This window comes from Megascapheus bottae, chromosome 19, assembly GCF_031878675.1.
Source record: "Megascapheus bottae isolate mThoBot1 chromosome 19, mThoBot2.hap1, whole genome shotgun sequence".
Taxonomy (NCBI): domain Eukaryota; kingdom Metazoa; phylum Chordata; class Mammalia; order Rodentia; family Geomyidae; genus Megascapheus; species Megascapheus bottae.
In genome coordinates, this window is record NC_143527.1 from 42,033,980 (window position 1) to 42,061,233 (window position 27,254).

A 27,254-nucleotide genomic window follows, 5' to 3' on the forward strand; every position below is an offset into this window, starting at 1 on the left:
ATCAGTTTAAGTTCTTGAATTATATACATATTTTCCCTAGCCATGTCCACTGAAAACTCCTTATAAACAATGGATAAGCTATATTTGTTTCTGTAGGTCCCTTGAAATACCACTGTTCATTAGAACAAACAAGGTCCTTGAAAAGTGGCTGTTCCAGGTCTGGGTTAACAAGACTTTAAGATGAGCCTACAAGTAGTAGTTGTATGTTAATGTTAAAAGGATCCAACCTGAAAAGACTTCTACTAGCCAACTGAAGAATGATTTGTTCCTAAGGATGAGGGGCAAAGGAGTAAAATTAATCATAAATGTTTAAACGTATAACTTACCCTCTCTTGTCACTAACCATTAAAAACAAAAAACAAACAACCCCAACTGAAGACCTAATGGAGACAGTATGGAATAAGCTGTTTTGAAAATTGCCTTTCCTATAGTGTGTAAAAGTAGTTAATACTCGGCACCGGGGCTTATAATCCTAGCTACTTAGGAAGTTGACAATGAGGATCTTGGTTAGAAGTCAGTCTGTCTGGGCAAGAAAGTCTGTGAGACTCTTTATCTCTAATAAACTACTCAGAAAAAGCCAGAAGTAGTGCTGTGGCTCAAGTGGTAGTGTTAACTTTGAGTACAGAAAGGCTTAAGGACAGAGTCTAAGTCACAAAGGAAGGAAGGGAAGGGAGGAAAGAAGGGAGGGATACTATGGGCCTACTGATGAAAAAAAATAAGATTGATGAAAGGCTATATCCCAAAATAACTCAATTTAAGCATCTAGATTCATCTACACTAACTATGTTTCTGGATTCTGGTGGTAGTCTTAGTCTATTAATAAAATAACCTATTTCAAAGAGAGATGGATAAAATTTACAATCACCTAGTTTATAATGCAGTTCAAACTAACAATGTCACCACTGCTGAATTTTTATGTAGGTTTGAAGACCATGAGAAAACGCTATACATCATTCTGTTGACATCACTGGAAATTCTGGCATGTCAATTCTACTTCAGATTATAAACAGATTAGAAAATTCACAGCAACACTGAAAACCAGCAACTATGAATTTAGGGTGGAAAAAAAATTAAGAATCAAGAATCTGAAGTAGAATAGTCCAAGATTGTAAAACTAGGGAAATCTTAGTGAAACATTTTTAATTTATTTATTTGAGAAAAAAAAAGGGCTCAGAGTTTGGCCTAGTAGTAGAGCACTTGCCTAGTATGCATGAAGCCCTGGGTTCGATTCCTTGATACCACATACACAGAAAAAGGTAGAAATGGTATTGTGGTTCAAGTGGTAGAGCTCTAGCCTTTAGAAAAGCCCAAGGACAGTACTCAGACAGAGTTCAAGCCCCACAACTGGCAAAAAAAAAAAAAAAAAAAAAAATCAGTAATTAGCACTGTGCTTACAATGTAACTTAAAATTTCAGTAAACATATCCTAGCGACAGTTGTCTCTTAACGTAAGAATTAACTGTAATTTAAAAGGTGAAAAAAGAGGCTATCATGTTAATCTTATTGAAAACGTCCCAAAAATTTGAAAATAATTCAAAGTTTCTAATAAAACTTATGGATTTTCCAAGTATCTATATGTCTCTGTTAGTATTTATTCTATTATATTTATATCTTAAAGACTATTGGTCTGCAACTGTTTCATTTCATTTTATTTTTTTGTCAGTCGTGGGGCTTGAACTTTGGGCCTAGACATTATCCCTGAACTCTTCAGCTCAAGGCTACTTCCCTACCCCTGGAGCCACAGCATCATTAGTGGTTAGCTGGAGATGAGAGTCTCACGGACTTTGATGCTGGGACTGGCTTTGAACCTTGATCTTCAGATCTCAGCCTCCGGAGTGGCTAGGATTACATTACACTTAGTTCCCATTTAAAAAACAAACAAACAAACAAACAAACAAACAAATTCTGAACTTAGGGTGTGAGCAAAGTCCTAAGTTTTTTTGCTCAAGGCTAGTGTTCTAACATTTGAGCTACACTTCTACTTCTGACTTTTGGTAGTTAATATAGAGATAAAAGTCTTACAGACTTTCCTGTGCTAGATGGCTTTGAACTGTGATCCTCAGATCTCAGCCTCCTGAGTAACTAGTATTATAGGCATGAGCCACCAGCTCCTGGCTGGTTACATAATCATTTAAGGTAAGAAAGGAAAAAAAATACATTAGTTCTTTTGTCTAGAAATATTCTGACCACTAGTCTTTAGCAATTAACGGCCCAAACTAATGAATACCAAAAAAAAAATAACCAAACAGAAAACCTTTATAAGCTAAGGTGGGTGCTGGTGGGCACACCTATATTCCTAGCTACTCAGGAAGCTGAGATTGGAGAATTGTGGTTCAAAGCTAGCATGGACAGGAAAGACCTTGAGATTTTCTTTGATTAACCATCAGAAAACTGGAAGTGGTGCTGTGTCTCTAAGTGGTAAAGTGATAGAGTGCTAGCTTTGAGCAAAAAGAGCTCAGGGACAATGCCCAGGCCCTGAGTTCAAGCCCTATAAACAATAACCAAGGGGGAGGGGGGGGAGAGAAACCCAAGATCATATAAAATATATTAGTTGCAAATATTCAGTGTTACTCACAGATTCTTTCTCCACAATTCGGTTTAGCATGACAACTGCTTTGGTCTTCTGCTGCCAAACCATGAGCCAGAAGTGACAACATGTGTTAGGAAGTGGACCCTGTGAGAAGTAGAGGGAAAAAAAGCACATGAGGGTAAGAAGCTGAAAAAGAACATGGCTTGGGGCAAAGCCTTTTCAAGGATGTTCTTGGTATGCAGTACTATAGCCAAAAACAAAGAATCATAGTAAGACATTCCAGACTTGAATTCCACTGAACTCAAAAAACAGAGGGAAAACAGTCTCAAAATTATGCACCTTTAAAAAAAATTAAGTAGAAAAGGAATTATTTAGGATACTGGTATAACTAGGCCCTTACAGATACTAAGAATTAAAGTATAAGTAAGATTCTGCTCCAAAGAGATTCAACTTGGGTCACTGCTCCTGTCACTTATCATTGCTGATGATACCAAACAAATATAAGCATCTGGTTAGCCATGTAACGAAGCAAAGAATATAGAGGCTAAGCCAGGCCCGGTGGCTCATGCCTATAATCCTAGCTACTCAGGAGGCTGAGATTTGAGGATCTCGGTTCAAAGCCAGTCATGTGACTCTTATCTCCAATTAACCACCACAAAGCAGGAAGTGGCGCTGTGGCTCAAGGGGTAGGGTGGTAGCCTTGAGCTGAAGCGCTCAGTGACAGTACCTAGGCCCAGAGTTCAAGCCCCACAACTAACAATAACAACAAAAAAGAAAAAAACAGAAAAAAAGTAAAAGAATATAGAAGATAATTTTCTTCAGTCTCTATAGCAGAAAGACCTGCATTTCATGTAGATCATAAACTGGCTACCCTGCCAACACAGTAAGTTTCTAGGGGGAAAAAAATCTTGTAAGTACTAATTTATGAAATTACTAATCTACAGAAACACAATATGTGGAGCCCCAACAGCTGAGTATTTAGCCAAGTTAAACGCAAAAAATAAACCAAGAACCAGAGGCTCAGTCCTAGCAACTGAGGAGTCAGATCTGAGGATCAAGGTTTGAAGCCAGCCTAGGGAGGAAGTCCATGATATTCTTATCTCCAGTTAATCACCAAAAATGCCTAAGTGAGATATAGCTCAATTGATGGAGCAAAAAGCTAAGGCACAACAACTGGCACTGAGTTCAAGCCCTAGGAGAGGAAAGCATGCACATGCATGCACTAGACAATAGCCCACATTATACTTTTATGTTTTGCTTAATGACAGCATAGGGAAAAAACACAAAGGAGAAAAGTCATGTTCAAATTGTAATTCAATTATTTTGTGGGGCTAAATATGGGTGGCCCCTAAGGCCTCATGTATGCTTGGTATGTGCACTTCCGTTGCACATTAGTTACCTTCAGGTAACTAATTTTGAGTAAGTTGAAGGGAAGAATGAGGTTATATTATATTAAAAGAAAATGAATATTTACTCAGCTCACAAGTTAATGAGTAATAAGCATTAGAGAGAAACAAACTCAAGATGCTGTGGGCCAGGGCAACCCAGAGTAACAAGTCTACATGTAACAAGGAGGAATAAGAATAAATTTCTCAACTCTTAAACATACTAGAAAATGTTACCCATTCCTAAGATGGACATTTTATAAATGACAGCTTTTTATTAGTCATAGTAATCAAGAGGATGGTAAAGAAACTAATAAGATGCAGGGGGAGAAGATGATTAAAACAGTGAACAACAGCTGTGTATAGCAGCACAGGCCTATAATCTTAGCTGCCTGGAAAGCAGAGATAGGGGAATCCTGGTTCCAGCTCAGGAGGATGTGTTCTCAAGATTCCATCTCAATCAATGATTGGGCTCAGTAGTGCATGCTTGTCCTCCCAGTGACATGGGTATGCATAAATAGGAAGATTACTGATCTGGACTGCAGTGAAAATAACTAATACAAAAATGAGCTTGTAAGGGGCTGGGAGTTTGGCCTAGTGGTAGAGTGCTTGCCTAGCATGCACAAAGACCCAGATTCCATTCCTCGGTACCACATATGTAGCAAAAAGCCAGAAGTGGTGCTGTGACTCAAGTGGTAGAACCCTAGCCCTGAGAAAATCCAGGGACAATGCTCAGATCCTGAGCCCAAGTCCAGGACTGGCAAAAAAAAAAAAAAAAAAAAAGAGCTGTGGAATGCCTCAATGCAGTAGTTGCCTAGCAAAGAGAAGGCCCTGCGTTCAAACCACAATATGCCCCCTCCCCAATAGAGGGCAACAAAGAAAGAATAGTAAAGACTCTAATATTCAATGTCCACAGTGTATTATATTCTAAGAAACATGCTAGGGCAAAAAGGCAAGGCAACATGGAAGTTTAGGCATAGGTAGGAAAAGATGAACAGATAGATCAATAAGGTGGAATTTGGAGTGCACAGTAGGAAGCTACACCCGTAGAAGAAAAGTGACAAACTGGTAAGGACCCCAAGATGATTAGGACAGTATTACTCTAGGTAAGTGAAACAGGAGGGGAGATGACTTGGTATTAGATCTAGAATGAACAGATTTGACATCAAGATTAATATACTGTGAAAGCCCTAAAAAATAAAATTCAGAAGAGAAGGAAATGGTAGAGACAGGTTTCTGCATCCTCACACTCTACAAGTGAGTGGGGTTCTGTCTACTGGGACATATGAAAACAGTCCAACAGAGACTGTTGGATCTCCTTACGAGATCTTAGCTGCTTTATAAAGGAACATCAATATTACTATGGCTGCTGAAAAACCAGTAACAAATGTCACAACAAATACTAGATGGAACCCCATAGTGCCAGGTACTCTATCAATCTACTATCTCTTTTTGTTCTGTTTTGTTGATACTAGGGTTTGAGCTTAAGGCCTGAGCTTAGTTTGCTTGTCTAACTAGCTCAACAATTGGAGTCACACCGCCAGTCTCATTTTCTGTTGGTTATTTTGGACATGGAGACCCTTAGACTTAACTGCCTGGGCTGGCCTCAAACTAAGATCTGGAAGATTTTAGGGTAGCTTATTACAAAAATAAGCAATTAGTGTTTTAGCTACATTATGACAATTTCTGAAAATATCCTAGTACAGATTAAGTTTGGCCTAGTGGCAGACTACTTGCATGAAGACCTGGGTTCCATTCCTCAGTACCATATATCACTTGTCCAAAGTCATGGCAATTATAAAGTAGAAGCCATAGAATCCATATGCTTCACATTTATTATTATAACCTTAAAAAGTTACTTAATGTCTCTTGGTCTTTTTAGATTCTTTTTGTATAAAATAAGAGCAGTAGAATTTAGTATTAAGAGTTGACCTCTGGACAAGTCCACTTTAAATTATATAAAACAGGTAAAACAGGAGAAAATGTTACAAAATTGTTATTAATTTTTCTTCCCACTCCAGTGTATTGTCATGTCATATGGCAAGTTTTTATAACTTAAATTCCTTATTATTTGAATACCTATCACAGAGGTTTTTTAATAATCTTCTGGATAAATAGCCAAAGATGTGCTAGCAGCAGGATTTGAGCAGATACACTGTGAGACTAGATTTTAAATCAATTTAGGTTACCGAGGCTGAAAACCATAGTTCTAAGAATTAATGTGCAAGAGGTAGGGAGTTAAATTAGAATCCTGAGAGAGAGATTTTTAAAGACTAGGAAGAATTACCAATACATGATGGGCAAAAAGTGGTACAAGAAAAGATTATGATACAGTGTCTACATAATCATTTGTTATCGCTTGGATACAAAGTATCCCCCAAAGGCTTACATATTAAAAGCTTGGTTGCCAACTTGCCAACTCCTGATGGGCTTTAGAGAAATGACTGGATCCTGAGGGCTCTGATGTAATCAGCAGATTAATCCTTGATGGATTCTTAATATGATTTATTATGTATTATTAAATAAGCATTACTGGGAGATGAAGACTAGCTAGAGGAAGCTGATCTCTAGTAAGATTAATGGGGATGAAAACCTCTGCAATTGTGAGCCAAAACAAAACTTTTCCCTTTTCAAACCATTCTTCTGTCACAGCCGATTACAAGACTTAGCACACTACTCCTTTATTTTCATGTTAAAAGTTGTTTCAAGTAAAAATGTTAGCTCTAAATACTGGTGCGTTCCCCATGCCTTTGGACAGTCGTGGGGCTTGAACTCTGGGCCTAGGTGCTGTTTCTGAGCTCAGCTCAAGCTAGTGCTCTACCACTTGAGCCATAGTGCCACTTCATTTTCTGGTGGCTAATTGGAGATAAGAATCTCATGAACTTTTGTGCCAGGGCTGGTTTTGAACCACTATCCTCAGATCTCAGCCTCCTGAATAGCTAGGATTATAGGCATGAGCCACCTGCGACCAGTCAGTATTGTGTTTTGTTTTTTAAGACAAAAACTGAAACTAAAAAACAAAAGAAAAAACTCCAAACAGTGAAACTTCTATTATCAAATAAAGACTGGAATCAGATAAAAGTTCCTACTCTCAATCTAAATGATCACAACTAATGACAAGTGTGTAATTAATTAATTTAACACATTTCTGTCCTATGCTATATAAATAAGGCTCTAATAAACATGTACACATATTTTTATTTTACTGTCATGTCTCCCATAGACTTTCTCAATGAGGGTATGTGACCATTGCATAGTATAGCCCTTAATTTTCTATCCCATTTTATTTTTTATGGGTTTTGTAATTTTACCACACAAAGGCATTACATTAGGCCCAAGTTAAAAGCTGATCCCAATTATAGATGCCGTGAGAGTTTTAAACTTGTGACAGGGAGGGAAGGGATATTCTCGACATGTCAAAAAAATTCAAACATGGGCCAGGCAGTTTGGCCTAGTGGTAGAATGCTTGCTTAGCATGCATGAAGGCCCGGGTTCGATTTCTCGGTACCACATACATAGAAAAGAGCCGGAATTGGTGTTGAGGCTCAAGTGGTAGAGCTCTCGCCTTGAGAAAGTCCAAGGACGGTGCTCAAGCCCTGAGCTCATGCCCAAGACTGGCAAATAAATATAGATAGATAGATAGATAGATAGATAGATAGATAGATAGATAGATAGGTAGGTAGATAAATTCAAACTTAAGTGAGCCATAAATAGTCCATGAGTCTGCAGCTGACCTTTCCTAGCAGGCCACTCTACCAGAGTTGCCATATAGTCTTATGTTGTTCATACTGCAACTGAAATGCTTCAATACTATGGATTCTCACATACAATATTATTGCAAGAATTTTTTTTTCTGCTGGGTATTGTGGCTTACACCTGTAGTCCTAGCTACTCAGGAGACTGAGATCTGAGAATCAAGGTTCAAAGACAGCCTAGGCACTAAAATCCATGAGATTCTTATCTCTAAATAGTCACTGGAAAACCAGAAATGGTGCTGTGGCTCCAGGGGTAGGGTGATAGCCTTTAGCTGAAGAGCTCAGGGATAGCGCCTAGGCCCAGAGTTCAAGCCCCACAACCAACCAAAAAAATTTTCTTAAATATTTTTCTTTGCTAGTGGCTCACACCTGTAATACTAGCTACTCAGACTGTGAGTTGAGGATTGTGATTTCAAGGCTGGGCAGGAGAGCCCAGAAGACTCATATCTCCAATTAAATAACCAAAAAGCCAGAAGTAGAGCTGTGATTCAGGTGGTAAAACACTAGCCTTAAGCAAAAACAGGGACAGCTCCCAGGCTCTGAGTTCAAGCTTCAGGACTGGCACAAAAAAAAAAAAAAGAGAGAGAGAGAGAGAGAGAGAATTAAATCATTTAATCATTTACTTACTATAAAAGCAGTTTTTAATCAAGGTTATTTCTAATATATGGCTTAATAAAGAATCTCAAATGTATGGCTTTAAAAATTATTTTAAAATCCTTTAAGATTTTTTTAAAAGCAGAAATGGCACTATTATAATTAACTCTACTTTATTTGATAAAGAACAGCTGCTGTGAATAAACAAAAAGCACTTCTATTATCTCAGAATGGAAGAAACGTAATGCTTGCCCGTGGATATGATGATGTGATAAGAACCAACTGAGCAGAATGCCAAAGGGAGCCAAGCAGGTACTCTAGCCTGTACACAGGGACAAATTGTCTCCTTGCCCTTACCATACTATGAAGATGTAAGGCATGGTCTCAGTCTCTGATAATATATGTGAGAGAAGGGTCTCTCAAGGGCTTCCTGTTATGCTTCACAGGTTTGGTGAAAACTGGAAGCTACTAAAAACAGTAAAAAAAAAAAAAATTTCTTTTTAAATGCTTCGTGTCAAACAAAAAGCAAGGAATTTCTTTCAGAGAACACATTAACAGAAAAAAAAAACAACGATACTTTTCCTTTACATTCAAAGCATCAAAAACTATTAATGCTTACAAGTCATATGATAATCAGAAAAAAAACAGAAATAGCACTTCTTTTTCAAAAGTCAACATATTCAACTATGTTTTAAAGTAGAATGACCACAAAAACCTCCGTTTTTCAGGCATCTGCACAGTATCACACTACTTGCCTGTGTTAAGATGTAACTCCTTCGTGCCTCTTCTATGTCAATTAAGCTGGCATTAATATAATCATTTTCAGCATTTTGCAGTTTAACACGACTGTGATCATCTGAAAAGAGAATGATAAACTAAGATCATCATTGCAAGTGTCATTTTGTCATGTTATGTTTTAATATATTTTTACATGAGAGGTAAAACAAAACAAAGAGAGGGGTGTGGGGGGGAGGGTAATGGGTACCAAGACATGTGAAAGGGTATCAATGTATGTGAATTAATGCACCTTCTATCTGGCAAATAACATGTAACCCTTTTACTAGTTACAATAAAAAAAAAAACAAAGAATAAAATAAAATAGCACCACAGGAAAGTTAAAGACAAACATTACATTATTCCTTATTTTTGTAAGGAAGTCAAAACAAGCTTGTTACTGTGGTGTTAGAAGCAAAATGCTCACATTTATAGAACATTAGCTACTGTAACTTAAAAAATTGACCAAGGTGGAGGAAAATTGACCAAATGGAAATGCAGCAGAACAAATAAAGCCTTCCTAGAAATAAGGACCATTGAGTAGGTGGCTGAAGGGAAGGAGAGGAATCAATCCAATTAATGTATGGCATGTTAAGTAATACCATACATTATATGGTATGTGAAATAATACCATAGTGAAGCCCCTTTGAAAAATCAACTAGTACGTGGTAGGCAATGGGAAACTCAATCTGGATTTAAAAAAAGATACATTCATACCAAATTATGAAATAAAATTTTATTGTACGAAAGTTACATTTGTTGAGCTGGCACAGTGGCTCACGCCTGTAATCCTAGCTACTCAGGAGGCTGAGATCTGGGGATCAAGGCTCAAAGCCAGCCCCAGTACAAAAGGACCTGAGACTCTTATGTCCAATTAACCTCTAGAAAACAGGAAATGGGGCTTCGCTCAAGGGTAGGGTGGTAGCCTTGAACTGAAGAGCTCAGGGACAATGCCCAGGCCGAGTTCAGGGCCCATGGCCCACCAAAAAGAAAAAAAGAAAGAGAGAGAGAGAGGGGGGGGGGGAAGAAGAGAAAAGAGAAGAGAAGAGAAGAGAAGAGAAGACAAATTGACATACACTTTCACAAAAGTGAATGTTAAGAAAGTGAAACATGTCCTGTCTGGGTGTAGGCACTAATAGGAGGGAAGAAGTTGAACAGAGATGGTAGAGAGTGAACATAGTCAAAATATCATCAAAACACTTTACATACATGTGTTAAAACAGAATGAGGTTCAAGACTGGTTTGGGAAGGGGAAGGGTAGATGAAGAAATCATAATGGATCAAGGGGTTGAGTCTGATAAAGGTACTCTATATGATGTATTATAAGGGAAAAATCTCAGAAGTGGCGCTATGGCTCAAGTGGTAGAACGCAAGCCTTGAGCTGAAGAGCTCAGGGACAACACCCAGAGTTCAAGCCCCATGACTGACCAGAAAAAGGAAAAAAGAAAAGAAAGAAAAAAATTGACCTTGTATTATTTACATGAGAAACAGAAACAGAAGAAAAAGCACTCAACCTCAAGATTAATATCAACTTAGAATCTTAAATATATAAGTATGAGAAGTACAAAACTGAGTTAGAAAATGAAAATAAATGATGTTTGATGTTTAATTCTAGAGAATATATTCTATTATGATTGTTCCCCTAAAAAAGAAATCTAGGGGCCAGGAGGTTAGCCTAGTGGTAGAGTGCTTGCCTAGCATGCACAACGATCCAGGTTCAATTCCTCAGTACCACATATAGAAAAAAGCTGGAAGTGGTGCTGAGGCATAAGTGGTAGAGCTCTAGCCTTGAGAAAGTCCAAGGACAGTGCTCAGGCCCTGAGTTCAAGCCCCATAACTGGCAAAAAAAAAAAAATACACACACACACACACACACAGAGACATATACACATACACACACATATGGTGTATGAACTCTCTACTTCTAAACTTAAAAAAAAATCTGTCAGCAGGGCATGGTGGTTCACGCCTGTAATCCTAGCTACTTAGGAAGCTGAGATTTGAGGATCCAGGCTCAAAGCCAGCCCAGGCACAAAAAACCATGAGACTTATCTCCAATTAACCACTAGAAAACTGGAAGTGGCACTGTGGCTCAGGGGTAGGGTAGCCTTGAGTTGAAGAGCTCAGGAACAGCAGCACCTAGGTCCAGAGTTCAAGACCCAGGACCAAAAAAAAAGAAAAATCTGTCTATATTATATATGAAAGGAAATGTTAAATGACTTTCATTTCACACATCAATTTATCTGAGATGTTTCTGCTGGACTAAATCCAAGACCTCTGTAAATATTACATGTCATTTGCCAACAGGAAAAACTAAGATCTTGTTATAGTAAATCACATACTAGTGTTCTGGGAAAGATGATGTCAGCAAGCGCTTTTGCAACAGACACTTTTTTTTTTAACAGTTTAATCACCCCACAATTGTTACTTTATACAAGCTATTTTAAAAAGAACAGCTCTCTAATTAATGAAATAAAGATATCTAGATGGTATACCAACAGAATTATGCATTTTAAGAGAAAACTACAGGATCCTTAATTCAAGTTCAAATTATCACACTAAATGAATGTATTTTCTCATACTGCAATCATAGAAGAAAACTGTAAAAGTGCAAACAGCCCTTGGCTAGTATGCAGATGGAAAGATTTGTTTCACAGAACGCTAAGAATCCTGCTATTCTGCAAGGCACCTTTCCAAACCATGGCAGCTAGGAGATATACCTCTAAGCAATTTAGTTTCAGCAGTATTTGATGCTTTGCCCTCGGAACTTTGAACTCACTGTTATTTTCCTTCAGTTTTTAACATCTATGCTGTGTTCCAGCTACACCACAGTATTATAATGTAGCAACCATACATTGTGACCGTAAGCCCAAAGCTATTCCTTGAAACCAGTGGAGCATGAAGTTCTGTAGGCCCCAGACAGGGTCTGGCTTCCTGTCTAACCCAAACAACAAAAATAGTACAATGAATCCTCTCAGGGGTAAAAAGTATTTTTATTTTTCTAGATGACAATTTAAAAACAGAACTCTTCAAAAAATCCTATAGTTGTTCAGAATAGCTACAAATAGTGACTAAGCTTGTATTGTGTTTTCCTCAGGGCTGATTAAAAACTTTCATAAATATATATCTACATCACTATGTTAGTTCTATTTTTTGATTTAGAAAAATGTTTCTGGTGTTATCCAAAAATATCTTTAATATGAATATTTCAGAAAGTGAAACTACAAAGCCAAACTTGTAACTGACTTTATGATTTTTAATATTCAACAATGATAAAAGACACAGCCTCTGCCAACTAAGAATCCATTGAAAGAATCTGTGAGCTGATGCAGTTTCCTTGACAACCTGGGAGTCCACTATATACATTTTTTGCCTAGGTACTATAAATCTAATTTTTGATTTCTGTTTTAGAAAAAAGCAAGAAGTTACATGCTTTCTCCTCTTCCAGAGTTCCAAAGGTTCCAGAGCCCAGGAACCTTTAAAATAATAATCAAAATGACAAAAAATCTTATAACCTCCCAATGCTTACAGTCCTTGACCATCATTCTAAATCTATGATACCTCCCATGGTATCTTGTATTTCATATCCAGTAAAGGAAAAATGAAGATGGCAACAATCATTGCCCGAAATACAGTAAATCTTCTGGATGTTTCTTAAATACTACTAGCAGCCATACTACCAAGAACATATTCTTTGTCTCTATAATTCATTATTTGCTCTTTACTCTTCTCAGGAAGTAAACAGAGAAACTTAGTATCTAATAGAGTTGTAGCTCAAAACTACAGTAAGCCAATCTCTGAGAGTCCCCTTCACCTCTCACCCTTCAATGTGATATGTTTCCTGAGAAGTGGTTTGTTTCACCTACTGAAAAATGACAGCTTAGCTGTGGCCTGGGTTGACAATCCCCAAAAGCTTCCTCTTTCAACACCATCATAGTAAGTTTAACAAACAAAAACCCTACCAAAACCCACAACACAGGTTTCACCTAATTTATCAACACTGCAAAGGTATCTCGTTGGTAAATTTCCTATGTCAAACAGGAATGAGGATTCAAGTTCATCATTGCAGAGATGAAGAATAATGAACTTATACAATAGACAAAGAGAAGACCAATTCTGTTAAGAACAGGAGACTTTTCCACTGAGATTTAAAGAACAGACATAAATAATAAATGATGTCCATATTTAAGTATTATTTCCCAAGAACTCAAAGCATTTTATAGATAAAGTAACCTGATCCAATTCCCAAAGTAAATCGTTGAGGAAAAAAACCCTGAACAATGAGTCAACTGTAAAGCCAGAGGTAAATTCAAGTAACCATAAACACTACCATATTAATGAAAAAGAAATGTATTAGCAGACATGCAAGTACTAATATTTTAACTGTTTTCTACACAAAAAAATTGTTTAATGAACACTTTCTCAATCACATAACCAATGATAACTATCGAGTAGCACATAATGGGTATGACATAGGTACTACATGACAAGTCTTACTGAGTTATATCTCGCAACTCCCACAATCTCATACTTTACTGATACTGACAAGTAATGTCATCTAAGATGAGACTAAGAAGCCTAAGTGGGGTGCAGTGAGCAGTGGCTCGTGCTTGTAATCCTAGCTACTCAGGAGGCTGAGATCTGAGGATTGTGGTTCAAAGCCAGCCCAGGCACTAAAGACCATGGGACTCTTACCTCTAATTAACCAATAGAAAACCAGAAGTGGAGCTGTGGCTCAAGGGGTAGGGCGATAGCCTTGAGCTGAAGAGCTCAGGGACAATCCCAGGCCCGGAGTTCAAGCGCCACAATAGACCCCGCGCCCCCCCCCACCCCGGCCAAAAAAAAAAAGCAGCACAAATGTGTAGAGTGCACATCTCATACATTGGTGTTTTAACCGTTTTTCCCCATGTACCATACTCCTCTTGGCATCACATAACCAAATCATTCCTTATACAAATTTCTGTCCCATCCCCTGTACAATTCCATCCCATCCTTTATGTAAATCTCACTTCCTCACAGAACCAGCCTGGATTTAACTTCTCTAAATAGCCTGTCTGTTGGAATCTCCTGTGGTCTGCTATATCACCATGCTCAGCTTATCTTTATTTTAAACAAAAGAAGCATGTCCTTGGGGCTGGGAATGTGGTTTAGTGGTAGAGTGCTTGCCTAGCATGCATGAAGCCCTAGATTTGACTCCTCATTACCACATGAACAGAAAAAGCCGAAAGCTGGCACTGCAGTTCAAGTGGCAGAGTGCTATCCTTGAGCAAAAGAAGCTCAGGAATACTGCCAGACCCTGAGTCCAAACCCCAGGACTGGCCAAAAAAAAAAAAAAAAAGCTAACAAAAGAAGCATGTCTGTAGCCATGCATGCACAGTAATTTATAATCCTAGGTACATGGGAAGCTAAAAAATGGGAAGTGCAGGCTGTGAGTTTGGCCTAGTGGTAGAGTGATTGCCTAGCATGCACAAAGACCTGTGTTGAATTTCTTGGTACCATATACACAGAAAAAAGCCAGAAGTGTTGTGGCTCAAGTGGTAGAGCTCTAGCCTTGAGAAAGCCCAAGGACAGTGTTTAGGCCCAGAGTTCAAGCCCCAGGACTGGCAATGATGATGATGATGATGATAATAATAATAATAATAATAATAATAATAATAAATGGGAAAAACAGCAGTTCAAAGTTAGCCCAGGCAGAAAAGTTTTGAAACCTGTTCTCAACACACAGCTAGACACAGTGATGCAAGTATGGTGGAGCATGTCTAGCAACCTAACATGTATAGGAGGCTAAGACTGGGACGATCATGGTTCCAGGCCAGCCCAGGCAGAAAAAAAGTCTGGAAAACTACATCTCAGTGGAAGAAGTTGGGTGTTGTGGTACATGCCTGTTATCCCAGCTATGTGGGAAGCAAAAATGGAAGATTGCAATCTAGGTTGGCCAGAACACGTGAGACCCCATGGAAAGCAATGAAAGCAAAAAGCAAAGGGATAGGATTCAAATGATAAGAGTTCCTCCAAATAGGTCCAAAGCTCTGCATTTAAACACTAGTCCTTCAAACACGTGTACTAAAAAAGCAGCAGCAGCAGGAAGAACAAGACCACACATCTCACTTGTGTTTGAACACTGGTGTCTCATTCTTTTTTAATTGTTATTATAAAGGTGATGGACAGAGGGGTTACAGTTATACTTGTCAGGTAAAGAGTACATTTTAAGGTGAAAATGTCACCCTTTTGCTCACTCTCTCCCAGTTTTTCCTTACATCTCCACCCACAGGTTTAATGGTTCATTTTTAACACTGTCAATGAGTATCAGTGGCCACCCACAGGTTTAATGGTTCATTTTTAACACTGTCAATGAGTATCAGTGGCTCCATTTGTTTCACTCTTTGTCCCTCCATTTCTGTGCTCCCGCTTACCCTCCTAATGACAAAAAAGAAAATAGAAATCACAAGGAAGAAAAACTTGTTTCCATTTCCTGGTGTTTGTATCAATAAATATACTTTGTAGGATCAGATGCATATAGATATTGCACCTTTGTGTTCTTCCCCTAAGAATAACCTTCTTTGGTCTGTGCCTGAATGCCTAGTCATTGTTATCTGGTTGACACAGCCAAATACTTGCAGAAATGTTGTATATTGGGCAGTCTATTGAAAAACAATAAACAAGACATAAACAGAATGAGGTAGAGGGGGAAAAAGGTGGAATGGCTACATTGGTCCAATCTTTCTTGAGTATATTCACTACCAGACCTTTTTAATATGCCTTGTAATGTCAAGTATAAAATTTCTTGACAATGGGGCCGGGAGTTTGGCCTAGTGGTTAAAGTGCTTGCCTAGCATGCATGAAGACCCGGTTCAATTCTTCGGTACCACATACATAGGAAAAAAAAAAAAAGCCAGAAGGGGTGCTGAGGCTCAAGTGGTAGAGCTCTAGCCTTCAGAAAGTCCAAGGACAGTGCTCAGGCCCTGAGCTCAAGCCCAGGACTGGCAAAAAAAAAAAAAAAAAAAAAAAAATTCTTGACAATTCCTATTTCGAGATTTTATAAGAATTTCAAGTTTTACTTCATATTTTGTAGTTTAATAAGTAATTATGGACATCCTCCCCCTATTTTTAAACACAACTGAACAGGATTGGTGGCTGTAATTTCCCCAGGCCCCAGAGCACACAGTCCTGCCACAATTCTGCTCCTCCCTCCAGCACTCTCTAGGACAGCTTCCCACACCTGAACTGTGCTTCTGTTAGGACAAGATTTTCAGTCACTCTGCCAGAAGCCAGGAAGCAACATCTGCCACAGTGACTTTCTTTGTAGAGTAAGCTCTTGACAGCCAGTAAGGGTAATGTTCATTAGAGTTCCCCTCCTAGAAATGTATTTTCCAGAACCCAGATACATGGGAAGTCATGGGTAAAACTCACACATCTCATTCTGATTTCCCAACTTTAATAGGCACTCATTTTGAGGGTGCAGTTCTTTTCAATTACATGTGTACATCAATGCAAGCAATGCTACCGTTGTATCACCATAAAGGTTCTGTGTGCTCCTCTGTGAAATCACATCGTTAGTCACCTCTATTCTGATTCCATTATTTTATTTTCTACCACAATTTTATCATTTCAGTAACATTACATGCTGGGTGCAGTGGCTCACACCTGTAATCCTAGCTATTCAGGAGGCTGAGATCTGAGGATCAAGGTTCAAAGCCAGACTAGGCACTAAAGAATGTGAGACTCTTATCTCCAGTTAACCACTAGAAAACCAGAAATGGTACTGTGGCTCAAGGGGTAGGGCATAGCCTTGAGCTGAAGAGCTCTGGGACAATGCCCCGGCCCAGGGGTAGGGTGGTAGCCTTAAGCTGAGGAGCTCTGGGACAATGCCCAGGCCCAGAGTTCAAACCATAGAACTGACCCTCCCCCAAAAAAATCTATAACTGAAATAATACAGTAATTATTTGATGTTTACCTTTTTTTTTACTCAGCTTTAACTAATGTGAGAGCCATTTAAGTAATTGTATCAGTAGTGTGATGATTTTTATTGCAGTGTAGTCCTTCACAGTAAGAATCTATTAACCATACACTGAGTGATATTTGAATTGTTTCAGTTTGGGGGGGGCATTACAAATAAAGTTATAAGCACTCATGTACCATTTTTTGTGAGGAAAAGTTTTCATTTCTCAAGGATTAAAACCTAAAAGAGGGCCGGGAGTTTGGCCTAGAGGTAGAGTGCTTGCATAGCACACACAAAGACCCAGGTTCGATTCCTCGGTACCACATACACAGAAAAAAGCCAGAAGTAGTGCTGTAGGTCAAGTGGAAGAGCTGTGGCCTTGAGAAAGCCCAAGGACAGTGTTCAGGCCCTGAGTTCAAGGCCCAGGACTAGCAAAAAAAAAAAAAAAAGCAAAAACTAAAAGAGTGCAACTGTTAGGTAACTAAATATATAGTTATTTTAAAAAATACCAAACTGGAGCCGGGAGTTTGGCCTACTGGTAGAGTGCTTGACTAGCATGCACGAAGACCTGGGTTCAATTCCTTGGTACCACATACACAGAAAAAAGCCAGAAGAGGTACAGTGGCAGACCACTAGCCCTGAGAAAGCCCAAGGACAGTGCTCCAGCCCTGAGTTCAAGACCTGTCCAACAAAAGAAAACAAAACAAAACAATTTTCCAAGTAACTATTATAATTTTTTATCCCAATAACATTTGCATGGAGTTCAGTTCCTTTGCATCCTTAGGGTATTGTGGTTACTTTGTTCTTGACCTATGTAGTAATACTTTACTATCACCATGTTAGTTTCTGTTTGCAATAGTTAATATCTTTCATATACTCATGTGCTTATTTGCTATGTTCATATCTTTTATCTGTTTCCTACTGAGTTCCTTCTTTCTTTTCTTCCCGGTTGTGGGGTTTAAACTAAGGTCTGGGTGCTGTTCCTGAGCTATTTTGCTTAAGGATAGTCTACTAAGTGCCACGGTTCCTCTTTGATTCCATTTTCGGTTTTCTGGTGCAATAATTGGAGATCAGAGTCTCATAGATTTTACTGCCTGGGCTGGCTGTGAGTCGCGATCCTCACATCTCAGCCTCCTAAGAAGCTAGGATTATAGGTGTGAGCCACTGCGCCTGGCAGAACAGAAAGTTCTGTTGTAGGGCTGTAGCGTTAAACTGAAGAGCTTAGAGACTGTGCCTAAGCCCCAGAGTTCAAGTCCCATGACTGACTAAAAAAACATTTGTTGTTATTCTTAAATTAGGTATTAGGGTAACAGATGTGCACCACTATACGCTCAGCTAAAAAGTTTAAAATTTTCATTTAGTCTAATTTATTGACTTAAAAATATTTGACATGTGCTTTTGATGTCATTCTAAAAACTCATCTAGCCATAGATCCTGAATTTTCTTCTACTCATTTCTTTTGTCCATCTCTGTCTGTTTATTTTTGTAGAGATACTTTAAAACTGTGTAGTCTATTGCTCATCAAACTTCCATACACACACAAATTTACCATTCATTTCAACTCTGTATCTGTATGAGTGTGTGTTTACACTCTTGTGCCTGCACAGTTCCTATGGCTTGAATTCAGAGCCTGGGCATTATCCTTGAGCTATGTCTTAGGCTAGTATTCTAATTACTTGAGCCCACACCACTACTTCTGGGTTTTTGGTAACCAATTTTCATGCTTGAGCTGGCTTCAAATCATGATCTTCAGATATCAGCCTTCTGAGTAGAAAGGATTTCAGGCATAAGCCACCAGCATCCAGCTTTCATTTCAACCTTTCATAAGTTGGCAACTTATACAAGGGTAGAACTTACCCTATTTCTCAATTCTTATTAATATAGTTATGGACTTTTATTTTATTCAGTAATTTATAAATATTACTTATTCTTATGCTCAAATTATCCTGGACTTCGCCAATTATCTTCAGACATGTCTTCATTTTGCTAGCATGTCCTTACTTTCCATCACTTTGAGACATTTCAGGTTCTTCTAGTTTTTTTGCCCCAGTCTTGAAATCAGCCAGTTCTCCAAGGAGTCCTATTTCTTCTTACTGGAGAATGAAATTTGGAAACCAAAAGCTTAAGCATACTCAATGCTAATTGGGTATCCTAAGACATGTCAGTAAACAGACACAGGAAATATATACAGATGCTCACTTATATTCAGTCTAGGCTAGGTGCTGGTGGCTCAAATCTATAATCCTGGAAACTGGGATCTAAGGATCAAGGTTCAAAGCAAGCCCAGGCAAACAAATCCAAGAGATTCTTAATTCCAATTAACCAGCAAAATGTGGAAAGCAGAAGTGTAGCTTAAGTGGTAGAGCACCTGCCCATGAGTGAAAAAAGCTAAGCAAGAGTCCAGGAATAAAGTCAGGTATTGGTAGCTCACAAAAATCCTAGCTACTCAAGAGGCTGAGATCTGAGGATTGAAGCCTAGCAGGAAAGTCCATAAAATTCTTACCTCCAATTAACCACTAAAAAACAGGAAATAGGGGCCAGGAGTGCTTGCCTAGCACGCAGAAAACCCTGGGTTCGATTCCTCAGTACCACATACATAGAAAAAGCTGGAAATGGTGCTGTGGCTCAAGTGGAAGAGCTCTAGCGTTGAGAAAGCCCAAGGCCAGTGCTCATGCCTTAAGTTCAAATCCCCAAGACCGGCCAAAAAAAAAGGGGGGGGGGCGGGGGTGGGGAGAATAATAAGTTGTTAAAAAAAACAGTCATACTTGGGAGAATGCTAAGTAATTCAGTTTTACTGAACTGAATAGTCGGCAGGAAAATTGAAAAATTTTAGAAAGATGTATAAGATAAACTTTCAAAAGGCCTAGAACAATAGTGCTGAAAAACTTAATTTTTCCTAAAAGTTGTAGAGAGAATAAAAACAGACTTGTATACAAAGGTTGTACTGGATATTATTTTTAAAAGGATCAAAGTAGAATCAGAATGGAAGTTTAAAATACATTATGGAAATAGAAATAATAGTTACTTAGTTACCAACGAGACGTGGCACAGGAATAACTCTGTCACCAGTTTCAGCAAATACATAAATGTGGTGCCACATCAGATTCAACAGGTTGTGTTTGGAGAACGTTAACAGAGTGCTCAAATATACTGAGTCTAGGTAAAATATAAGAATATCATAGGCTACGGCCGGGAGTTTGGCCTAGTGGTTAAAGTGCTTGCCTAGCATGCATGAAGACCCGGGTTCGATTCGTCGGTACCACATACATAGAAAAAAGCTGGAAGTGGTGCTGAGGCTCAAGTGGTAGAGCTCTAGCCTTGAGAAAGTCCAAGGACAGTGCTCAGGCCCTAAGCTCAAGCACAGGACTGGCAAAAAAAAAAAAAAAAAAAAAAAAAAAAAAAAAGAATATCATAGGCTAGGCATGGTGGCTCATGCCTGTAATCCTAGCTACTCAGGAGGCTGAGATCTGAGGATCAAGGTTCAAAGCCAGTCCAGGCACAAAAAGGACCAGAGACTAATCTGGTCCTAATTAATCTCCAATTAACCTCTAGAAAACAGGAAGTGGGGCTTGGCTCAAGGATAGGGTGGTAGCCTTGAGCTAAAGAGCTCAGGGACAACGTCTAGTTCCAGCCCCTTGGCTGGCACACCAAAAAAAAGATACCAATGTATGAATGACTGGTATAAAAGTGCCTTTAGCTAGAACCTACACTGTAGAAGAGATTTGAGTTCAAAAGCATACAGATGGTAACTAAACCCCTAAGCTGATGAAATCATTAGTAAGACGTGTAGGAGTGAGGGGAAAAAAGAAAGATCCTTGAAGGTAAACTGAAAAAAGGAGAAAAAAGCTGTTAAGGGGGCTGGGAGTTTGGACTAGTGGTAGAGTGCCTAGCATGCACAAAGCCCTGGGTTCGATTCCTTTATACCATATACACAAAAAAAAAAAAAAAACAGAAGCAGTGCTTTTCCTTAAATGGTAGAGCACTAGCTTTGAGAAAGACCCAGGACAGTGCCCAGGCCCAGTCAAGCCCCAGGACAGGAAAGAAAAAAAGTGTTAAGAAAGGCAGCAGATATACACGGTTAATGTCCACAAATTTTAGAGAAGAAATGAAACCAATATCAACTGCCTGATTGCATCTGAAAACTAGAAACACTTTAGATGTTTCAGCACTGTGACTGGGTAGAAGCATGGGATGAAGTAAGCATTGCTAGTAAGGATGAGAGACATAGTAAGGTATATTCTTCTGAGACAGTATGGCATACATACGTGTCCACGTATGTAATAAAGTAGCGGTGAAGACATGAAAGAGTTGAGTTACAAGAGACTGGAGCACATTTATGAAATGAAGAAAAGTAGAAAGAGGCTAAAATCACTAGTGTTGACAAGATCCATGTGGAGGAAGAAGAAACTGAGGTAGAAGAACTAGCCCAGGACAAGAAAGGATAGGCTGTACTCCTAATCAAAAGGATTAGTACAAACAAAATTAGGTTTTTAGATGGTAAAGCATAAGTTGTCAATGGTTGAAAAAAGTTGTCAATGGTTGAATTAAGGCACCATTTATCTGGCAAATAACCCTTCTATTAATTACAATAAAAATATATTAAAAAAAGAAAACAGGGTTGGAGGTGTGGCACAACTGGCAGAGCACCAACTCAGCAAGTCTAAGATCCTGAGTTCCAAAACACTCATCCTGACAAGTAAAAATAGGAAGCTAACTAGAAAGTTATCCTCTCCTAGCTATGGAGGCTAAGAACAGGAAGACTGCAATTGGAACACAGCCAGTCAGAAAGGTTCACCAAAACCATTCGTCAACCTGTAGCTGAGTGCTATGGTATTTGTCTGCCACTCTGGACATATGGGAAGCCAAGGATCATAGTTCCAAACAAGCCTGGGAAGAAAAATATGCAAGGAAGTAGGTTTACCATCCTACTATGGGAAGCTTTTTAAACAGGTAGATATTCGTTAAGGTGCATGCCCAAGAAGAAAGTGAAGTCCTACTTCAAAAGTATGCAGTGCAATCAGGAAATAGTGGCTCATACCTATAATCCTAGCTACACAAAAGACAAAAGGTAAGGACTGAGGTTCCAAGCCAAGCCAGGCAGACAAAGCACAGATGATCTCCTATTCTCAGCAAAATGACCAAGCTGGTGGCATGGCTTAAGTAGAAAAGCACCGACTGTGAGTAAGGCCATGAGTTCAAAACCCCAGTAGCAGCACAAAAATGAACAGAGCCAAAAGTGGCTGGAGGTTGATGCTTCACCAATAAAGCACCTCTCTAACAAACATGAAGCCCGGAGTTCAAACACCAGTACCATGAAAAATAAAAATAAAAACTACTCTTTAGCTCAGTGATTCTTAGATTTTTGAGGTAGTTAGGTAACAACTAAGAGAATTTCTACTCATATCTCTAGACCAGAAGCTTCAGAGGAGGAAGTCTGTCATATCTTCAAGTATATGTAGATAAAGAAAAGTAGAAAACTTTTCTTGTAGTTACTTACCTTTACAAATACTTTTAACTGGTAAAGAAAGTGAGACATACTAAGTGAGACATAGTATTTATAATAAACATATATATACATATATATATACTTTTTTTTTTTTTTGGTTATGGGCTTCAACCCAGGGCCTGGGCACTGTCCCCGAGCTCTTTTGCTCAAGCTAGCACAATACTACTTTGAGCCATGGCTGCAATTCCACAGATTTATAATTAATAAAAATTATATTAACAGCTTCTCACTTGATTTGCTCAAATTCAATCAATTACTTTTTATGGAAACATACTTGGCCAGCATAAAGAAACAAATTTTCTTAATGTAATTATAAAATTATGAATTTTATTTCTACAGGAAGTGACAGATTTCTGTTGTATACTCACATCCTAAATATCCAATGTATAATCAATGGTATACTGTTAGAAGTCTTCTGCCTTTAATAGTTATTTACCTGATACAAGAAAACTTAGCACATCAGCAGCCCTAGTCAAGTGTGGGAAAGAATGAGAAACAAAAATCAGAATGTCACCACCATTCATTTTTGAGGTCTCTAGTAACAATTAGATGTAGTAAATGAAAACTTATGTTAAGCCCATCAGAATAAAACTCAAGAATATGTTGGAAAAAGAAGATAACTCACTAAAAAGTTACTGACAATAGGAAAATGTTAATAATGTACTTTTTTGGGGTGTGTCATGGGGCTTGAACTTGGCCTGGGCATTGTCCCTGAGCTCTTCAGCTCCAGGCTTCCTCCCTATCCCTTGAGCCACAACACCGCTTCCTGTTTTCTAGAGGTTAATTGGAGATTAAGAGTCTCAGGTCCTTTTGTGCTGGGGCTGACTTTGAACCTTGATCCTCAGATCTCAGTCTCCTGAGTAACAATGTACTTTTAAGTAGGGAAAGAACCACATTCAAGATTCTAACTTTTAATTTTTAAAATGTTTAATCAGAAAAAATAGGACAAAAGAATATAAACCAGAAAGTTAAAATGCTCTGTTTCACACTTTTCTATGTTTACAAATTTTCTGCATTGAGTATGTTGTGCCAAGATTGTTCCATGTTCTGGGAATGACCCCCTCCCCCCCTTGCTTAGGGCCCATGTACTAGGAATCAAAAACACCTGCTAGCCCAGACTTGATGCTCAGTGGTTAGACACCTGAGTTCTAACTAATCTTGAAGCGACCAGTGGTTTGAAGTTACCAAACAGCCTATCAGGTGATTTTAACTATGGAATTCCCCTCAAACTTGTTTGTATAAAAGCCGTGTAAAAGCCTTGTTCGGGACCTCTTAGCGTTGCCGGCTACGGGTATGCGGAGGCCCGAGTTTAAACTCGTAATAAATGACCCTTGCTTTTTAGCTTTGACTGTGGCCTCTGGTGGTCTTTTCCGGGCTCTAGGAATTCGGGTACAACATTTGGTGCATGGGCCGGGAAACCCCAAGCCCACTCAGACACCTAGTCAACGGGTCGTTGAAAAACCGTGGTAAATAGGCCGGCTTCATTTGTCTCTGTGTATTATGTCTTATCTGTTAATCTGGGTTGCCTATAGGTTCTGTATCTGGGTCAATGAAGAGTCCTGGCGGACGCGCTATAGAATCATTGACAGGGCCAGTGGGAGACATCCCCCGGACCCCATCTGGGACTATCTGTAAGGAATAATAGCCCATCTGGTCAGGCAGAATTTAGCCTGAAGCCCACTTGTGGTCTGTATTTTTGTTCGTTCGATTTCTGTTTGTCTTTTGATTTGGGTATTTCCCTCCGAGATGGGTCAGACACAGACCACCCCGCTTACTCTTCTAATGACAAATTTTAAGGATGCTAGAAACAGGGGTTTTGATTTGAGTAAAGGCAAACTAGTTACTTTTGTAATTTGGAGTGGCTGACCTTTGATGTTGGATGGCCCCCAGAGGGCACTTTTAGCCTCCCCATAATATGGAAGGTAAGGGAAAAGATCCTTTTACCAGAATGGTCTTGGCCACCCTGATCAGATTCCTTATATTCTTGTTTGGCAGGATCTGGCAGGGAACCCCCTGCCTGGTTATCTCCCTTTCTTCTCTCAACAAGCCATGTCTTGGCCCTGCACCAGGCTGATGCCCCCCGACCCAAGCCCTCAGCTCCCCTTTACTGGGTCCTGGCCGACAGTACAGACCCCCTACTCTTTGAACTCCCTCTATATTTTCCTCCTCCTTTCAATCCACAACTTCCTATGCCAGCAGGAGGAGCAGAGGCACCTTCGCCGGGCGAGGTGGAGGCGAAAGTGGCTGCTCCAAACGCTGGGAGTAATGTTGAAGGCCCAGCGGGCAGGAGGCGGGGACGTGCCCAACGAGCAGCGAGCCTGAGCTTTCCCGATTCCATGGTGGCCCTTCCACTGCGTGAAATTCGTTTTCCAGCTGGCACTGGGAATCCTAGGTTCCAGTATTGGCCTTTTCCCACCAGTGACCTCTATAATTGGAAAACCCAGAGTGCTCGTTTTTCTGATAACCCCAAAGATTGATCTCTCTTCTAGACAGTGTTATGTTCACTCACCAGCCCACCTGAGATGACTGTCAGCAGCTCCTCTGAATCCTGTTCACCATGGAGGAGAGGGAAAGGATCCAAGTGGAGGCCAGGAAACTGGTCCCTGGCGACGATGGGCAGCCCACTGTTTAATCCAGATTTGATTAATGATACTTTTCCCTTAACTGGACCTCCCCAGGATAAATGGGACTACAACATGGCAGAAGGTAGGGGAAGGCTACTAATTTGGCTAAGGTGTATTCAGTTTTTCAAGGTAAAGCAGAAACTCCCTCTGAGTATTTAGAGAGACTAATGGAAGCCTTTAGACAGTTCACCCCAATGGAACCCGAGGCCTCTGGAAATCAGGCAGCTGTGGTCATGTTCTCTGTTAACCAGGCGGCTTCGGAGATTAAGAGGAAGCTACAGAAATTAGAGGGCCTAGAAGGAAAAAGGAAAATTTACTCAGGATTGCTCAGAGTTTTTAATAGGGATGCCCCCAGAGGAGAAACAGCTGAGAGCAACAGAGAATGATTAAAGTATTGGCTGCTGTAGTTCAACAGGGAAGATCACCACAAAGAGGTTCACGTGGCCCACAACCTCCGAAGCCCCCAGGTCGAAACTTGAGCATCAATGTGCTTACTACTCCTGTCCAGTTTTTAGTGGACACAGGTGCTCAGCATTCGGTTCTTACTAAGCCTCAAGGAAAACTCTCCACAGCTACATCGTGGGTGCAGGGGGCTACAGGAATAAAGAAATACCCCTGGACAACTCAAAGGATGGTGGACCTGGGAGCCGGTAAGGTGTCACATTCCTTTCTAGTCATCCCTGAAAGCCCCTACCCCTTTATTGGGGAGAGACTTATTAACCAAGTTGGGGGCTCATTTACTTTCTGCCAGGTGGACCCAAGGTGACAAACTCCCAGGGCAGGCCACTGACAGTACTGACCTTAGCACTAGAAGAGTATCGCCTTCATCAGCTATAGAACCCCCCTGATTCGGGAATTGATGTTTGGCTCAGTTTCCAGAAGGGTGGGCGGAAACTGGAGGGATGGGATCAGCTAACCACCAGCCAGCACTCTATGTAGAAATAAAACCTGGGACCGGCCCTGTTCGAGTCCGACAGTACCCCATGTCCTTAGAGGCTCCGGTAGGAATAACTCCTCATATTCGCCGCTTCTTAGACCAGGGAGTGCTATGACTCTGCCAGTCAGCCTGGTCAGCCTGGAACACTCCATTACTGCCGGTACGAAAACCTCACACGGGAGAATACCATCCGGTGCAGGACTTAAGAGAGGTTAACAAGCGGGTTATGGAGGTTAACAAGTGGGTTATGGACATATACCAAACTGTGCCTAATCCTTATACCCTCCTGAGTACTCTTGACCCTGAAAAACAGTGGTTTACGGTCTTGGACCTAAAAGATGCCTTCTTCAGTTTGCCTTTGGCCCCCAAAAACCAAGAACTTTTCGCGTTCAAGTGGACTGACCCAGAGAAGGGCATTAACGGGCAACTGACCTGGACTCGACTGCCACAAGGATTTAAAAACTCACCCACACTATTTGATAAGGCCCTCCATGAGGATATGAGTACAGACAAAAACACCCTGACTTGGCCCTTCTATAGTACGTCGATGATCTTCTAATAGCAACACAGACTCTTGAGGGGTGCATCCAGGGGACGAAGGACCTCCTACAGACCTTAGGAAAGCTGGGCTACCGAGCCTCAGCTAAGAAAGCACAGATCTGCAAGACTGAGGTAACCTATTTAGGTTACTGAGAGGAGGGCAAAGGTGGCTAACTGCTGCCCGCAAAGAGACAGTGCTCCGCATCCCCAGACCACAATCCACAATGACAGGTGCAGAAATTTTTGGGGACAGCCAGATTTTGCCGGCTGTGGATTCCTGGGTTTGCAGAGCTGGCCGAGCCCCTGTACTTGGCTACTAAGGATCAGCAACCTTTTTGTTGGACAGAAGAAGCTTAACAGGCTTTCCAACAAATAGACAGCTTTACTGTCTGCCCCAGCCCTGGGACTCCTGGATATTTCCAAACCCTTCCAGTTATTTGTGGATGAGAATAAAGGGGTAGCTAAAGGAGTTCTGACTCAACATCTGGGTCCCTAGAGACGACCCATCGCTTATCTATCTAAAAACCTTGATTCTGTGGCTGCCGGATGGATGGCCTCCTTGCCTCCGAATGATTGCAGGCACGACACTGATGGTAAAGGATGCAAATAAGTTGACCCTGGGGCAGGAGTCACAACACCTTACGCTATCAAGGGCATTCTCAAACAGCCCC

General features: G+C 40.1%; 1 protein-coding gene across 3 annotated transcripts in view; it reads right to left on the bottom strand.

The window, feature by feature from the left end:
• Window positions 1-27,254, bottom strand: part of Ptpn2 (protein tyrosine phosphatase non-receptor type 2) — an 84,577-nt gene that overhangs the window by 32,157 nt on the left and 25,166 nt on the right. For all 3 annotated transcript variants that reach the window (XM_090353449.1, XM_090353450.1, XM_090353448.1), the window contains exons 3-4: window positions 9,019-9,119; window positions 2,575-2,673 (exon numbers count right to left, since the gene is read on the bottom strand). In XM_090353449.1, the coding sequence (XP_090209575.1) occupies window positions 2,575-2,673; window positions 9,019-9,119 (200 nt within the window). The remainder of the gene's footprint in view (window positions 1-2,574; window positions 2,674-9,018; window positions 9,120-27,254) is intronic.